Source organism: Prenolepis imparis, unplaced genomic scaffold (assembly GCF_030444845.1).
Source record: "Prenolepis imparis isolate NDT839.2.m4 unplaced genomic scaffold, iyPreImpa1.0 SCAF_13, whole genome shotgun sequence".
Lineage (NCBI taxonomy): Eukaryota > Metazoa > Arthropoda > Insecta > Hymenoptera > Formicidae > Prenolepis > Prenolepis imparis.
Genome location: NW_028141171.1, coordinates 4,993,496 through 5,011,964, shown reverse-complemented (window position 1 = coordinate 5,011,964; position 18,469 = coordinate 4,993,496). Strand labels below are relative to the sequence as shown.

At 33.5% G+C, this 18,469-nt stretch overlaps 1 protein-coding gene and 1 long non-coding RNA gene across 3 annotated transcripts in view; one reads left to right on the top strand and one right to left on the bottom strand.

Annotated features, from left to right (window-relative positions):
* The window catches only part of LOC145944689 (glutamate receptor ionotropic, kainate 2-like), a 181,160-nt gene extending 162,890 nt beyond the window's left edge, over positions 1-18,270 (bottom strand). For both annotated transcript variants that reach the window (XR_014426723.1, XM_083053221.1), the window contains exons 1-2: positions 18,028-18,270; positions 9,572-9,777 (exon numbers count right to left, since the gene is read on the bottom strand). Coding sequence is in view for 1 of the 2 variants with exons in the window: in XM_083053221.1 (XP_082909347.1) it covers positions 9,572-9,665 (94 nt within the window). In the remaining variant the exon portion in view is untranslated. The remainder of the gene's footprint in view (positions 1-9,571; positions 9,778-18,027) is intronic.
* LOC145944696 (uncharacterized) overlaps positions 1-18,469 on the top strand; it is a 216,568-nt gene that overhangs the window by 121,545 nt on the left and 76,554 nt on the right. The gene's annotated exons all lie outside the window — the stretch shown is intronic.

Here is an 18,469-nt window from a genome sequence, read left to right as displayed (position 1 = left end):
TGCGATTGAATTCGGGCGTCTAGGGCGAAGTTTATTCCGAAAAAAATAGGAACGAAAACTTACTTGATTACGGCACGTTCGATCGGGAACTTACGACATTACTGACTTTTCCGGATATTAATATTTCCATCGGCTCTGCACACTCGCGAATAAATCGAAACGTTATTATTATAGCTATAAAAGTAGCAATGCATTATCTATATTTATAGAAATGTAAATGCAGTCAAACAATATTATTTAAAAACAAAAATACTTAAGGTTTCTTAATAACTTATTTTTAAATCTTACGGGAGGTTTAAAAAAAAACATTATTTTTGATATTATTATATTTATATTATTTAAATGTTATTTATTTTTATTTATTTTTATTTATTTTTATTTATATAATTATATTATTTATATATTTAATATTATTACATTTTTAATATTATTAAAAAAAACCATATGTATTTTTGATTAATTAATTACCTTATTTTTTAAATAATTTCTTTTTTAAAAGACCTTAAGGTTTTTTTAAAAAATAATATGGTTTAAAAAATAATATTGAAAATATAATATCAAAAATAATATGGTTGAATCAGTTCACTGAAGAAAGTCAGCGTATTAATTACATCAATGGTCTCCATTACATGAAAACGCGACTTTGCGCGCATTCATCTTTCTCTCCTTAAAGGCCATCGCACACGAATTTCCGTAACCGTAAGCATAAGACGTAAGCATAACCTCGAGAACCAATCAAAAACTAGCTTTGATCTAAATAATTCCGTAAGATCAGAAATAACCATAATCTTAAAACGTAACATGAATTTCAGTCGGTTGAAATTTTTACGTACGAAGAATTGTATACATATATATGAGTATTGCTACTAAAAGGTTTATGGCACATCTCTATTCTTCTACTCGATTTAAGTTCATTGCATGACATATGTGTATACATATATCTGATTTATGTATGATTTAATATTTAATAATTTTAAAGAATATTAATATGTAATATATATATAAATATATACACATATTTTAGACAAAATAATTCTTACGTTACTTCTTATGCTTACGGTTACGGAAATTCGTGTGCGATGGCCTTAACACCGACTCAAAATCTCCATCTGAAGGAACATATTCAATATTTGATCTCAATACATACACGCATACGACAGGAATGACCGACAGAGTGCGAGGAAAACAGATGAGTCATGGGAGAGAGCAAATACCTATGAGTTACGAGGAGCGTCTCGGAAGTTTGGAGTCGGTCGTCGCGATTCGGATAGGGCGTTTCAATCTCGTCGAGTTTAAGAAGCTGCGGAATAGGGAGCAAAGTAGAGGGGAGAATTGAGAGGTGATCGAGGCTACATACGTGGGGAAACTCCCAGAGAAAGTACACGATCGTGAAGGACCAAGGAAAGGGGGAATAATCCTTCGGCGAAACTCTCCATCGCGGAATTATTAAGAGCATTCCTCTGTTTACGACACCCTTCCGAGCCGCCCGACAGCCAGTTGGATGCTGGATGCTACTCAGAGATGAACGACTCGTTGCGACTCTCTCACGACTCGCTAAGCGACTTCCATGATTTCTTAGATCTTTCACCGATGCGCTTCGGCGAACCGATATCCGAGCAAATATCACTTCAGCGAGTTCAATAAATCTGAATTTAATGCGGTTTAATTGAATTTCGATTTGAAAATAAAATCGATAATAGCGATTTATGTAATTTTCGAATTTTAAGGTTTTAAAAACGAAGTTGAAAAGATGTTTCTCGACATGCAAGTTCAATTTTCTCATTAAATGTGAATGATAGCGACAAATTAAAATGACAGTTTTTGGCTTAGAAAATTTTTCACATAAATTGAATATATAAACATAAGAAGGAGTAAAATTAAATATATGAAAGTTAATGCATTAATATTTATATTATATATTAAATATTATACATTATTTTATATTTCATTTTGATTTTATTCCATTGTGAAATATACACAATATTCTTTCTCGTAATGTATAACTCGCAGTGTATGATTAAAAAATAAAATTTCTGTCCAGAATATTCCATTAAAATCCCATCTCAATGTAAACGTTTTTACGGTGAAAATTCTTACAGAGAAAAAAGAGTTCTTTAAATTTTAAATAGAATAATTTTCACACACTGCTACACTGGTATTCAAATCGTTTTCAACCTTAGTAACCCGCGATATTGCAGAATAAGTGCGATTAACTTTCCGCGCTAATTATTCTAATAAAGCAAACCGCTAAGTGAATTTAACGGACGAATGTTAAAGATTTTCTCGCACACTTGAATTTTCAAGAGTCGGTCGGCGTTAATTGGACGGCTAACTTTCTTAACCCTGATTAAATAATGCAACTAAACTAAACTAAATGAGTACATAATACCGAGTTCCAAGTGAAAGTATCGCGTCGATGATACTCTGCAGAGAAGGAGAGTGCACAGGGGTAAAACCTGCAAAATCTAGGAAGGGTGAAACTCTTGAGATACTGATACCCGCACGGCGCCACGAAGTCGTATCTATCCCTTCGTTCGCTCCCTTGCTTTTCCCTCCTTTTTGTCTATTTGTTTTCTCTCTCTCTCTATCTATCTCTTCCTCCTTCTTTCTCGATATATGTATATACGTGCCCTCTATTCTCCCAGATCTCTTATTGCGTTACCACAGTAGTCTGATCTCCTACAGCGTGTAGAGAATCAGTCGGGGTAGCCGACCTCACTTTTCACAGACCAGGGGGGCGAACGCTTCGTGTGTAGCGATGCAATCAGAAATGGGGAAACGAATGTTCGAGAATAGATAGACAAGACGTTTAAACTGCATGGAGAATAAATGTGTACGTAAATTGCGCACAGCACTTGTTCACTCGTGCGTATAACGTAATAGCATTTCAATACATCAATAATATATATTTCTTGTATTTTTCTTTCACAAGCTTCTTTTTTATGTACTATCATTCTATTTTGTTTTTTCTACCTATATATTTTATCGTTACTATTCTATTATTATTATATTTTTTATTATTTTTATATTATTTTTATATTATTATATTACACTGACAATGAGAGAATTTTCTCTTAGAATTTATTATGAAAATCATGGTAATCTTGGGACAATATGGTATGGAAAGAATTTTATGAGAATTTCTCTGATTAATATTTGTCACAATAAAATATAAAACATGTTTGATTAATTTTACTAAACTGCATAGTAAAATTAATCATAAAATTAATAATATTCTCATAAAACTTTTTCCATCCAATATTGTCCCACGATTACTATGATTTTCAGAGTAAATTCTAAGAGAAAATTTTCTCTGTATTATATATTATAAATTATATATTATTATAATTTTTTTTATTTTCTTATAATATTATAAAAACTTATCTAATAATATATTATATTCAAAATTATATACAGAAAAATAAATGTTTTTTAATATTCCGAAACTAAAGATTATATTATAGTGTACATTCGATTTATATATTTTCTGACGAAATTTAATATGCATCGATGCTTCCAGAGACGTAAATCTCATCTTCAATGCTCATTTCGATATTCCATTGCTATGCTTTAAGCGTTAAATAAGGAATCGATGCCTCGGAAAGGTTTAAAGCTTTAATCTCTCGCAATTACCCAAAGGGCGAATAGCGTGTTCATTCAACTCGCAAATGAAGTTGGCCAACGCAATTTATGTAGCATTAAAGACAGAGTTTCCCTCCGCAGGTTTTCTCATTACATCGCTAATGGTAAAACGAGAGTTAGATAGACGGGAGAGACGGGGAATCTCTATGCAAAATAAGATGATCAAGCAAGTGACGAGATTATTAAATCGTCAAGATGTTCGCAACACAAGTACGAAGCGCAAAGAATGTCGGGAGTTTCAAGATTTACGATGAAGAAGAAGCAAGAAGAGAGAGAAATAAAGGACTGTCAGGAGTTCCCTTTGTTGTGAAAGTTACTCGCGGCTCCATTTATTCACTCTCTTCTTTCGTCACTCGCTCGTTGACAGGGGGAAGGAAGTAGGAAGCCCGCGGGAAAAGCCGGATTTTCCCAGACATCCTCCTCGCGTGACAAACGTGATATCCCCGAAACGTCCTTGGTACGATATTGTTGCGGAAATGCTTCAAAGATTTCGCGAATACGGAATATGTAATGGATAAACTCACGGCGCGTTGTGTTCGTATCGTATACAAAATGCCGGAGATGCGCTATGAAAGATGAATATGCCATGTTTGCATTCTCGTTTTTACAGTTATAGAATATTTTTATCGCACTTTATATCTATTTTATCATACTTTATCCCATCGACAGTTCGAGCAGATAAAAGCAAAGATGAGACATTTTAATGTATCGATTATAAAAAAAATATCTTTAATTTTTTTTTAAAAGCGTCATTTTGAAAATTAAGCTCACTTAAGCTTTGCCAATACATTATGTGGAAACACAAAAACAATTTTTTGTTATAATCTTTCGTGGATTATTTTAATATATGTATTAATTACGTAAAAAAAATATCTTAAATTTTTTTTTAAAAGCGTCATTTTGAAAATTAAGCTCACTTAAGCTTTGCCAATACATTATGTGGAAACACAAAAACAATTTTTTGTTACAATTTTTCGTGGATCATTTTAATATATGTATTAATTACGTAAAAAAAATATTTTAAATTTTTTTTAAAAGTGACATTTTGAAAATTGCCCTTTCGAAAAACTTCGCCGATATACATTACGAATTTAATGTGGAAGCACAAGCTTTCTTTACGTTACAATCTCTCGTGGATAGGACTTGCATCGCGCGCAGATGAATGGTGAGCATGCACGAACGGCGCCGTGAGTTTCCCCCTTTTCGAGTCGCTTCCTTTTATAAAAGACAGTTAAACTTGCCCGAAAGATTTATTGAAAGGATGAATACGGACGATTAACCAGTGAATACCCCCTGCATTTCCGTATGGCCCTTTTTCTTCGTATTTCGCGCCGCGCTGTGGCGAACCGATCGATTTTGAGTGCAACACACTTTTTCTTCTCGCAACTTTGAATCGTGAATTGCCGCGAATGAGTAATTTTTTTGTGCCGCAAGTCGCACGAAACTCTCAACCGCGAGATGTTGAATTTTTGGGCTGACGTCTGTCGATAGGTGGAAAATACATACATGCGCGAAGCGCGTCGATTTTTTTTCTCGCGAATCCGCAAAATTCGCTCATGACCCAACCGTTGCTCCGCTGTTCGCGGATTTTGTAACATTTTAAATAAAATTTGCGCGTTGGCAGTTGCATGTTTCTGCAACGCGTGTCGTAGTTTTTCCGCCGGTTTACTTCCCTCGTAAAATTGTAAAATAAATGTTTCGCGCACTTATTTTACGCGCGAAAGGTGAACGAATAGACAAAAATTATGCATTTACGTTTAGTTTCTCTTCTGCAACAGCAACTCTGTGCGATTCTGTGCGCGGGCAAAATTAACAAGTGAAAAACAATATAATATATATATCTCCACGAGCACTCTAAAGCTAAAAATTCTTGAATCAACGATCTTTCTTGCCCTGTGAACAATATTCAATATATTATACATTCGAGTTTTCGCGGACAAATTACGGGCTGTTTAGTTTGCGCGATAATTAATCAGCGAAACGAATTTATTCGAGCATTATTTAGACGTCAGCGGTGTCTTTTGTCAACCGGAATACGCTGAAGAGTAAAGAACGTCCGCCACGGAACGATTTATCGTGATAAGCCTTTCAACAAGATTTCCTACCCTTATTTATCCATCAAATTAACCGACGTTGATTAGGCGGGGCAGCATAAAGCGTGATCTATTAGGAAACTCCCCATTGACAATTAATCACGGTCCGCGCCATTTATTACATAAAGGGGTTTTATAGGATAGCATTATCTCTCTTTATTTACTTTGTCATATACAATGTCTTACAATTAGTGAGACTTGATATTTTTCATAGGGTATGAATTTTTTGATAAATTTTATTTTATCTAATAAATACATTGAAAAAAGTTGTTTGTTGCAAATATTTCACCTTTAATTAAATATGTTTTTTTCGAGTAGAATTCTCTCTAATAATTCTCTCTAATATTTACAAGTTCGTTAAAGCAAACTTTACCCGAACAATTAAATGTAGAATAGGATGTTGCCGTATTTGCTAACGAGTTTTACTTTTTTTTCAACGCAAACACGAAAAGGAATGTCGCGAGGAAGTTTGGCCGAAGGCGTTACATGTCCTGCCGCATATTTAATTATTTTTATAATCAAAAATCTCATTTGTTGAGATAATATTGTCGTAAGAAGTGGATGCAGATCCAATTCGCGAGGGGAAGAGCTCGTAGTGAGAGGTGATTTGAATTCAAAGGGCTGATGTAAATTATCTCCCCTTTGTCTCTTCTTCTTTCTGCTTGGCAAATTATACATCCGGCTGTTCTCTGTATCCGCTTTCGCGTTTTCGCTGTCTAAACGTCTTACGTATTCCTCGTTCGCGGTCGTCTCAAGGGTATTTAAGAGAAATCAATTTCAATGAAAAGGCGGAACACGAGGTTACGACGCGAGACACAGATATCGCGTTTCAGGACGTTACGTCACCGCGTTTATTACATGGATGTTGTCCTTCGACTTATACTCGAACAGAAATTAATTATCGAGAGAATAACTAAATTATATTCGACGAGAAATTAATTATTCCGATATATCGCGGAAAAAGAGAGAGAGAGAAAGAGAGAAAGAGAGAGAGAGAGAGAGAGAGAGAGAGAGAGAGAGAGAGAGAGAGAGAGAGAGAGAGAGAGAGAGAGAGAGAGAGAGAGAGAGGAGAGGAGAGAACCATTCGAAATTTTCCAATTGGATTAACAAAGATCTCATTTTAAAGAATTTTTTTCATGACGAGATTAAAGCGACCATATGATTAACAAATAAAATGTAATCGGGTATAAGAGTGTACTGAATATTTTATTTAGTTTTTAAAAAGAGTATTATTCTAGGACGCGCGCCAGTAATAATGTGCCAGTAAACTTTTCATTACGACAATCTCATTCATGCGTGCTGTTAGTAAAATGAAATGAAGCATTGGTAATTTGTATTGGTCATCCATATTTAAGGGCAAATTCAGCTGCCCAGCTGCGAATCGCTCATTAATTAACAACAACAGTATACTAAACACAGAGAATCCATTGGTTATTCCTATATCCGTAGGGATCGTGCCAGAATTTGGCAGTCATTTCATACGATAAAATCTCATATTTCTCGCATTATGTAGAATAGATGAGAGAAAGTAATATATATTGATCACGTTGTATGTGACGTGTAAAGTCTTTCGATTATTTTCCCCCGAAATTAATTGCTTTCTCATTCTATGAATAAATATAAGACTTTAAGCAGAAATTAAAGTAGTCATTTCCCAGCTTTAATGAAGATTGATTAAACGTCCCGCAATATCGCCCCATTAATTTGAATATATCGTTTTAAATTATTATTGATCATTAAATGCGTAATCGAGACGTGATCAAAATACTATGAGATAAATTTTGAAATTGATATTTCTATAAGATTTTAGATAAACATCCAATTTCCTGATGCCTTAAAATTTCTGCTGAAATAACATAAATTTGCCAAATCATGTGTATAATAAATAATGTGCAAATATAATGATTACAAGCGATATGATCAGCTCATTTATTTTGCTAATGAGATATCTACACATTTATGGACTAGAATAAGCCAGAATTTAATCTTTTATTGTTTAAAACAAATAATCTAATAATATAATTATATTCTGACATTGTTGCATATAATTGTAATATATGTCTTACTGAAAAGTTTGAATCGCATATGCTGCATCTAATAAGAATTTATCTAATGAAAGAAAAAAAAATTTTTTTAAAGATATAAGCCAAATATATTAATTATTTCGACTAGTAGTTCAAAAGAACTTATCTACAACTCGTCGGAGTTCTCAATAGTAACACGATAACAGATGTTCATTGTGTATCTGTAATCTGCTAAATAGCTAATGGCGTTATTATGATACTATAGCAGCAAAATAGCACCAGTAGTATCATTAGTAGAAATCGATATTGCGTTAAGTGATTGATTTTCATAAATCGTTTAAAAACGCAATAGCACACACAATATGACAGAAAATTAGATAAAATAATTTTTTTTTCTCTTCCATTCATTTCTCTTAAAATATTGCATATAATCAAATTTTTAGATAATTTAAATATTTCTTCGTAGAATTTCATCTAATATGAAAAATTATAGATTATATATGTACAGTAAGACATGTATTTTTCTAAATCTACTATTACTTTCTAAATCTATATTAACATATGCAATAAAAAGGATCATTAACTATTTTGCAAAATCGACCCATTGTTTTATCATTTCTCATTTTTTATATCAAATAAATTTTTTATCATAAACAAATGTGACATGTGTGTAAAAATATCAAATGTATAGCTCTTTTTTATATGTCGCGGAATCTTTGTAAATTCAGGTATTTTATAATTTTTATAAATTTCAATTATATAGAACAAAGTTTATATAAAATAATGTTTTATAAAAAGCATAGATTTTTTACAAAAAGAATTTTACAAAATCTTGCGTATACATATATACTTGTATATAATATATTATAAATTCAGTTCTTTTTTTAGAAAAATTCAGCATAGTTATAAAGCGTCAAATCTTTGTAAATCGATGTTTTATAAGAAGCATACATTTTTTGTAAAAAAAACCTGAATTTACAATTTGCGACATACATACATGTATATATATATAACATATATATATATATATATATATATATATATATATATATATGACTTCCCCTTTCGTAGAAAATAACACTGATAGAAATGTTTTTATTAGTTGAAAAGCGCGAAAGAAAAAGGAGCGCAAACAAAGTAGATGAAATCGCTGAGAAAGTATTTCAAGATCCACGTGCCTTGAGTGCAATAATTATTGTCGGAGACACTGCAGAGACGAGCGTAGCCTAGGGGCAACTTCTAGAAAAGTTTGATTTGAGAAGCGGCTCTTAGGTACGCCAAAGTTTTCGGGAAGGCAACTTGTAAGGGGGAAAGAACAATCTTCGAAAAATGTCAGGGAAAGATATCAACCCGCGCGTATCTAGTACGGTCCATACTTGACGAACTTTTCCACGCTCGATATCTGATTCAGATTTACGAGAATAGCAAATGATATCTCGGCAGTTTCGATTTTGATAAAGTCAAATCGATGCAACAGTAATGACGACGAATATTATTCGGCAAAGACAAAAAATGCATGTAAATGCACAAAATATTATTGTTGTTTTAGATTGCGATTTCAGAAGATTGTGCAATATATGCAGGATTAAAATTAAAATTTAGGTTGATCTTAACAATAGAACTTAAATTTACATCCATGATATATCTTGTGTAAAAAAAATTTATTAATATATTTATATATTTTAATATATTTTAAGATTTAAGATTGTGATATCATCAATTTTTAATTTATTTAAAAATGCTTTAATAAATAATATATATGAAATCTCGAATAAAAGCAGTCCATAAAATAGAATAGAGATGTAAACTCACCGATTTTTACGACCGAGGGTAGAGCGTCGAGCACCGAGGGCAGCTGGAGCAGCTGAAGGACGAAGACAGTGGCTACCAGGCAGCCCAGATTCATAGCTCATCTCGGAAGCCCACCGCCGCGGCCTTTTTCGATGGCCCTTCACACAAACACTACCGCACGAACTATGTTTGCAACGGACTAAGCCCCAACGTTTTTACACATTTATCTGAAAAAAAAATAATAGAAAAATAGAAATATATATATTTATGTATTAAATCAATCGATCAAAAATTCTGATTTTGGTACACATAATAATTAATTGAAGATTAATTGCAATTAAAATTAATGCTAATTCTGATAGATATCAGAATTCAACGCTCATATCATTTTATTATCAAATGATTTCGGAGAATAATTTTGATAATCGTATGCAAATGTAAAACTACGAACATATCGCGAGTCGCTCTTTTATCTATTGCTCGAAATTAATTCCTACCCGGTATATTAATTAAATTTCTCACTGAAATATATCAGCGGGAGGCAGAATGTATTCGCTACGTTTGACGTTTGAACGCAAAATTCATAAGAATCGCTTTCATATCGTATCGGGGGATTTCGAGATTCTGCAATTTTCGATTTACTGAAGAACAAAGCTTTTTACGAACTCTCAGATCAGGCTAAAAATTTTGTTTAAACGCTTGAAATCCGATTCAATGGCTATCGTCTACTTTATTGCTTCGATATATGCCTGTTGGAAATTTGCATGTTCATGTTGCATGTCATGCGAGCTTGCAAATTTTTTTCCCGTGAAAAAATGTACCGTCATTCACATCACTTTATGTTTCAAATTTCGAGCAAAAGAGTATATATATATGTACATATATTATCAGACATCCTATACACGCGAATTATTAAATTGTACAAGTATTTTAAAGTATTTTAAAGTATAAAGATTAATTATTTATTTAAAGTTTAATGTATCATGGAGTTTGTATGTATCCTTATCTTTATTAGTCGATTTTGTGATTCAATTGTTTTACTGCGCGTTCTCGATCCATTATATTATATTTAAATTTTAAATCATCGAAAAATCGATGGAGCGTCTCGCATCGCCTGTTCGCGTATCGGTGCACGAATGATAAATAGAGCCGAGGCTCTATGTCAATAATAGCGTGCTAGATAATACCGAGGCAACAGAATACTTTGTTATTGATAATTCGTTGCCGAAATATTTTACACGCACTAGGTGGCAATATACATAGTCTGGGCGATAAATTCCACAGTCTTGTCATTTGCACAGTGAGACGAAAAAATAAGCGCTCCATACATTATCATATTACCATGCGAATTGCGATCACTTTCATATAATTATTATAATTATCAGCTTGTGCGATCGATTATTTTAATATGCAAATATAATTTAATATTCCGCATATGTGTACGCACACTAGCGGATCCTGACGTCGATAATGGCGGGGGGGGGGGGGGTTTGCAAAATTATTTTATTTAATATTTTTGGTTTCATGATTAGCTTTTATTCCAGGATCAACGACGTCGATAGCTCTTTAATGTTTGTTTTTCTTTATTTATATTTTTTAAACAAATTCAGCAAAACTGTTTCTTTTAATTTGCAAGGGAGAGGGGGGGGGGTTTAACCGCCCCAGGATCCGCCAATGTATATATATATATTATATAGATATAAAGAATTTCTCGCCTAATTATTTTTATGCAACGAAATTATCTCATCATTTCGTCCTATGTCTAACTTAATCTATACTTAACTCCTTGAATGCGTAATGAGTATAATTTTCAATGTATCTTATACATACATATTGTATATATTATATAGATATAAAAAGAATTTCGCCTAATTATTTTCGTGCATGAAATTATCTCATCATTTCATCCTATGTCTGACTTAATCTCGATTTAACTCCTTGAATGCGTATAATTTACAGTGTATATCTTATACTTTTATGTATATATATATATATATATGTATGTATATTATATAGATATAAAGAATTTCGCCTAATTATTTTCGTGCAATAAAATTATCTCATTATTTCATCCTATGTCTGACTTAATCTATACTTAACTCCTTGAATGCATAATGAGTATAATTTACAGTGTATCTTATATTTTTATATATATATATAATATATATATAAAATATATATATATAAAAGTATAAGATATACATTGTAAATTATACGCATTCAAGGAGTTAAGTAGAGATTAAGTCAGACATAGGACAAAATGATGAGACAATTTCATGCACAAAAATAATTATGCGAAATTCTTTATATATATATAATATATACAATATGTATGTATAAGATACATTGTAAATTATACTTATTACGCATTCAAGTAGTTAAATATAGATTAAGTCAGACATAGGACGAAATGATGAGATAATTTTGTTGTACGAAAATAATTAGGCGAAATTCTTTGTATCTATATAATATATATTATATAGATATAAAGAATTTCACCTAATTATTTTCGTGCAATAAAATTATCTCATCATTTCGTCGTATGCCTGACTTAATATATACTTAATTCCTTGAATGCGTAATGAGTATAATTTACAGTGTATCTTATACTTATATATATACACTAGCGGATCTCCTGACATCGATAGCTCTTTAATGTTTGTTTTTCTTTATTTATATTTTTTAAACAAATTCAGCAAAACTTTCTTTTAATTTGCAAGGGGGGGTTTTAACCCCAACCCCCCCCCTCTCCCGCCAGGATCCGCCAGTGTGTACGCATAGGATGTAAAATATTTCGACAATACTTAGAGAAAGAGAGAGAGAGAGAAAGCAAATGTCTATTTGTGGAACTTTATTTTTTTCGCAAATACAACCCAATATTTTACGCAAAAAATATGAAAATGTACTTGCTATATGCAAATTATACTTGCAGCCTTTTATTTATGTCAGATTATGCAATATTGCGTAATTTATATTAATTAACTTGTACTAATTGATTTTTTTAGCGCAGAAATGTTATTTTTCAAACTATTAAATTATTCATACTTACTGCAAAATAAAATATATCTAAAAGAATAAAAAATATTATGTAAATTTATATTCAATTCAAAGAGAGTTTTAAAATATCAACATTTCCATGGGGCTGTCGATGCAATTTTAGCTGTGTTTAGCAATATAAATAATGAATGCAGATAGTTAGTATGCAGTTGACTTTTAAATATGTTATATCGCGAGTTTGATACTGTAGCGTATAACACACATAAAATATGAAATACTTTCATAAAATTCTATAATCAAGGGAACTCGAAATATAGCTACAATATAATTTTGAATATTTCACAAATATAATTTTCACTCACATCTTTCTATCGATATGTTTAATTAAACATTCAATATGCGTTAGGTAATTTTTTGTAATTTTTTATTACAATTTAATTAATGTACGTAGCTTTATATTTTTATCACAATAGTATAATTAAACATATCAATAAGACGCGTATATGTATGTACTGTTGTGATAAAAAGATAAAGCTATTTAAAATACGTATGTTAATTAAATTGTAACATAAAATAAAAAAAAAATTATCAAATGCAATGTGCTTATTTTTATGATGTTACAACAGTTTAATTACTACTATGGTTTCAGACATTTAAAGCAGACCTTTAATTTATGTCAATTCTGGCATCCTCTCTCTCTCTTTCTCTTTTTCTCTCACTCTATCTTTCTCTCATGACATACTTTTCACCAACAAACGAAGTCATGCGCGTTACGCGCATTATTCAGCAAACTTTGCATTCTGCTTCTACTTGCGCTTCTTCTACCGCGTTTCTTGCTCTCGTCGCCGCTGTCTCGTAAATCGATAAAATTACGAAATAACCGCGGTGTTTTGTCGCTGATGGCACGCAAGAATGTTGGCAGAAACTTGCCGGCATTATTCGATTTTAATTCAATGTCACGCGATTTCTTCGCGAAAAATGGGGGGAGGGTTCGCGAAACTTTCTCGGACTTCCTCCGTCGCGGCAGTTTTCAAAAGAAACAATGGCGTTTCGCAGTTCGCGATTCGCGATGTCGCGGTTTGCCATACAGTGGCGAATCGCGCAGACTGGCTGGCGTCTTCCTCTCTTGCGGAGAGATTCCGCGTAATATATATATATATATATTTCCCATATAACGCGCGGATCCCCCTTCACTCGACTTTATTACTGCGAGAGGAGGGACGCGTTTCTTATTTCCACTTTTCCTGCGCGAAGTTTCGACCTGAGTAATTGCGACTCTTTTATTCGAGGCGCGGTTCGCTTTACAATGTCGTGAAAGAAAGAACGATCCAACGATAATCCCTTGGGAATTCAGCGATAGATAATCCTTTCAGCTAGCATTCGGTGAATACAAAGTTCATACAATTTTTTCAATATAAAGTAATTTAAAACCATACACTATACACACATTTATTGCAAAAAGTTGGAGCAAAGTTTTAATTTTTACTATTTTTTTTTAATTTTCTTCTCGCTTTACTTTTTCTATATTTGTGCGCGTTTTTTTCTATAGATAGATATCCAAAGTTTCGAGACGAGAGTCGAAAGAAAATGGAGTTGTGAAAGAATTCTTCCTTCGCACGCGCGGGACGTAAGTGAGAAATGTAAGGAATCCAAAGTAAAAGATTAACGTTATCGTAATTAAAGCGAGGAAATTAATTCACCTTCCACCTTTCCGTAGGGGGAATCGCGACATACTGGCAATTTGTAATCTCGCAATTAGCACGTCGGGGGTGAAAGGCCGTGAACATCTGGAGGGAAGATATATCCCCGGCCTCTCCTCTCGCGCGAGAAGCTCCTTTGAGGGAAAATGAGCGGGCTGTTATACGAAATTCTTCCAATTCGTTGTACGTCGCGTCCAGGTTGCCTTAATCGCGCCGCTTTATTCGACGCGATAATTCGTCGAGACCATAGAAACGCCTTAATGGCATAGAAGAGGCAGCAGCGGAAGAAGCAGCGAATGTAGGTATATGCGCATGCGCACGAGAGAGGGATGAAGCTGAAGAGGCGACGAGCGAAGGGAGCGAAGAGTCAGCGAGGTCGGAATAACAACGCGGTCAAGTAAAAAGAAGGGGAGCGCGAGTGCTTTAAATATATTTTTTTTTGCCACCCCCTTTTCCGCCGATCCGCGTCTGGCCACCCGCCACCTTTTGTGATCTACGGTCGTCCTAAACCATCTTCGCGATATCGCGTAGCGCCGACTCCCTCTCCGGGCAGGAAAATAGGAGGAAAACCGGTTAGTGAATCTTCCGGAATTTCTCGTTAACACGATCATTTCCCTCGTCTCTCTCTCTCTCTCTCTCTCTGTGATAGCCGAAAGCACACGGGGAGAGAAATGCTTGCTAAGCGAGAAGGGATATATTTCCTTTTTCTCTCCCTTCTTTTTTTTTCTTTTTATAGACTTTCCTCTCCGCTCGTGCTATTTTAAAGCGAATTCATATCGACCGATCCCCGATCTCGCCGAGTAATAGGCGATCCATCATCAACGCTCTCTTCTATACGCGAGGAAAACCTTTCTGAAATACTTCGCATTCTGTCAGCAGAATATGTAGTTCTTCTCGCTCATGCGGGCGAGAATTTTATGGAAGACTCGTGACCGGATGATTACGTCAACCGAGTTGCTTTCATCAATTCTTGTAAAGTTGCCCTTTCCTCTCATCGTAATAAATGTTCGACATATTTGTAAAAAAAAAAAAAAAAAGAAAAATGATCGAAGAAGTCATTCTGCGCGAAAACTTAGCCGTATGCGATGTTCGTATGCCAGTTTTCCGGACTTTAGTAGGATCTCGCCCGCGAGATATGATGGGGAAACTCGATAAAGTGTGCACTCCTTTCTTTTCCGTTCCTCTACGATTCTAGGACGCGCCCTATCTTCGATTTATCGGCGCTTGACGCTCTGGATATCGATACCGCAGACTCCGGCGCGATCATTTCGCGGCGCGCGATGCAATAAAATTTAATCGTCCATATCGACAACGGCGAGTGTGCAAAGCTGGCGGGCGGAAACACGCTCCACTTTAATCTACTCGGTCGTTCGTACGCCGCGAAAAATACATAGATCGCCGTTTACTTACCCGGGGAATCGAGAGTTAACAACAATCAATATTTATTGCGCGCATATAGATGTTAAGAATCCTCTTAACATGCTTAACACGCAACTATATGTATAGATCGTCAGATTCCTTAATAATAATTAATTTCGAAAGTGATACAAGCTGCTACGCGCGACAGGAAGTTTCTTAATCCTTTCAAAAATTTGTCAGCATAAATATCACTAATTCATAAATTAATATATCATAAGCTAAATGCGCAAATTGTTTAATCCTAACATGTGTATAATTCCTGAAATAATTGTGATTATTTATTGCAATCGTAATCACAAACATGCATTAAATATGTACTTACACCATATTATTAGTTTCTTCGACAATAACGAAATAAAATCGACACAAAAGCATATATATATATAATATATTTTAAATTATTATATATAAAATATATATACATATATAAAAGAAATATGATAACTAATCACCAAACTTATCACAAATCCTATGCACAATTTAACAAATTGCAAATTACTATAATTATACACTTATTTGCTCTTCTGCATAATTCAGTAACTCATGTACGAAAATTATTAAATACGATCGGAGAACGAGATGCATAATTTCTAAAATTATTTTGGACATAACGACAAGTATTATTTAACTTCTCTCGATCAATGATGAAGCAGTGATTAAATTTATTCGTTCGATATCAAAGCGATAGCATCGATATGGATTATGCATGCGCATAAAATAACACGTGACTTCGTGTTCGATTGCAAAATTTCATTAAAAACTGCCTTGTCTCATTCGCATATTATTACTTTTATAACGACGTTAAAATACTTCCCGGAATTCTCTGATTTACTGAAAATTGCGCAGTGAATAATTTACTGAAATTAATTTAACGTGTATAATTTAATATATAGACAGAAAATCTAATTGAAGGAATCAAAAATTCATTAATCCAGTACGAATCGTTCGCTGTTCTAAATTAATCAATTATATCTATACTTAGCTATATAATTTCAATCTTCTTTTGTATAATTATGTAATGCAGTATAGTAATTAATCTACATAGAGAATAATATATTATATGTTATACGTAATTGATCTTGTAATTAATTACGAGAACTTTCCATAGAAATCTAAATATATTCCATAATTATGTCATCAAAATTGTCTTCAATTGTTTATAACGCAATTGCATTATTTTGTTACAATTAGTATCAATATAACAATGCGAACAAATGATGTAATTTCTAATACGTTTCCACATTCGCTTTTATTCAACATAATTAATATTCAATTTACGATTATCTTTGCTATAATCGTATAAAATAATAATAACGTTAATAAATTATTAATTACGTTTTCCTCGACATAATTGTGAGTCAATTGTAATAATGTAAAGTAAAGCAATATAATAAATTAAAAAATACAGTAATACTTAATGTATGTAAAGCAATATAATAAATAGAGAACAGTTTATCGTATATAAAGCTCTATATATTAGCTATATAAGTTGTACAAAAAAAAAAAAAAAGAAAAACGAAAAGAAAGTTATTGAAAGACTTGGTTAGCTGACAAGTCACGTGGCGGACAGCAAACTCCAAACTAGGAGGACAATTCGTTTCGGTTCGGGAGGCAGTTATCGATTTCGCCAACGAACCGAACAGAACCGCATCGCGACACGAAACTTGCTCACCAAAAATTGGAATAAATGACTGACGTATATTGTTTTTACCAGGCATAGAAATGTCACAAAAAGACAAGGAGAAATAATAAAGTTGCACTCGTTGCGCGACGACTCTCTTGAATTAAAATTTAACAAATTCAATTCCGCGATATTACGTTCTCAAAAAGATAATCATTATTAAATCTATATTTCACATTTTCAGAATACAGTATTAATTATTTCAATAAATTTTTCAGAAAGTAAATTCTTTTTTTTTTTTGTAAAAATAATACCTTCTTTTAATGAATAACGAAAAACGAATTAGAGAAAAAATAATGAATATTTCTATGTCGGAATGTATTAAGTAATTAATTTTTCAATATAAATAATAAAAAATTAGAAGATTCTATCTAATTTCATTATAAAAATCAATTTGTTTGTTCATTCATCTAATATCTAACTTTATTTAATATTCCATTTTTATTAGTGTATCTTTGATGCGAATAACTTTCAAGAACTGCGGACAACTTCAAGTGGAAAATAGAACTGCGCTAATTATATTCATATATCAACATTTTCAAATTACACTATCTCGCTCCGATGAAAGTTGTGTAATTTGAGAATGCTGATTAATTCGTATTTTCGATTTTATCACTTATTTATCATAAAAGGTTTCAAAATATTTAAATTAAAAGAATTATGCGCGGCGTTTTACTCACATTTTTCGCCGCAATTTTCGAAGCATTCGGGCAATGGCGCTGTTGGGAAAACCTCACGAAACTCTTGTAATATCGTTGGGATGTTTCGAGGGGCACTTGGACATTCGAGAGCGACGACCCTCAGGAATATCGGTGCGTAGAGACGTGCGTCGTCCTCGCGCGACGCGCGTAAACATAACCTCTATGGTGGTCGAACCGTAATCATCGCGGAAACATAAACATACACATCCTACCGTGACAGCGGCCGGCGCGCGACTGCCGCTCGGTCGCTCGGTCGTCGACTCGCGACAATGGCCGAAGACACCCGAACTTTGCCGCTCGCCGCGACTGAGCACGTGCTCGTCGTCCTACTGCGCTTGCGCGCGCTCACGTGCTTGAAAGCACGTGACACGTGAGCGCGTTCAGTTGCGCGCCTCGCCGCTGTTCGGAGCGAACGAATGAA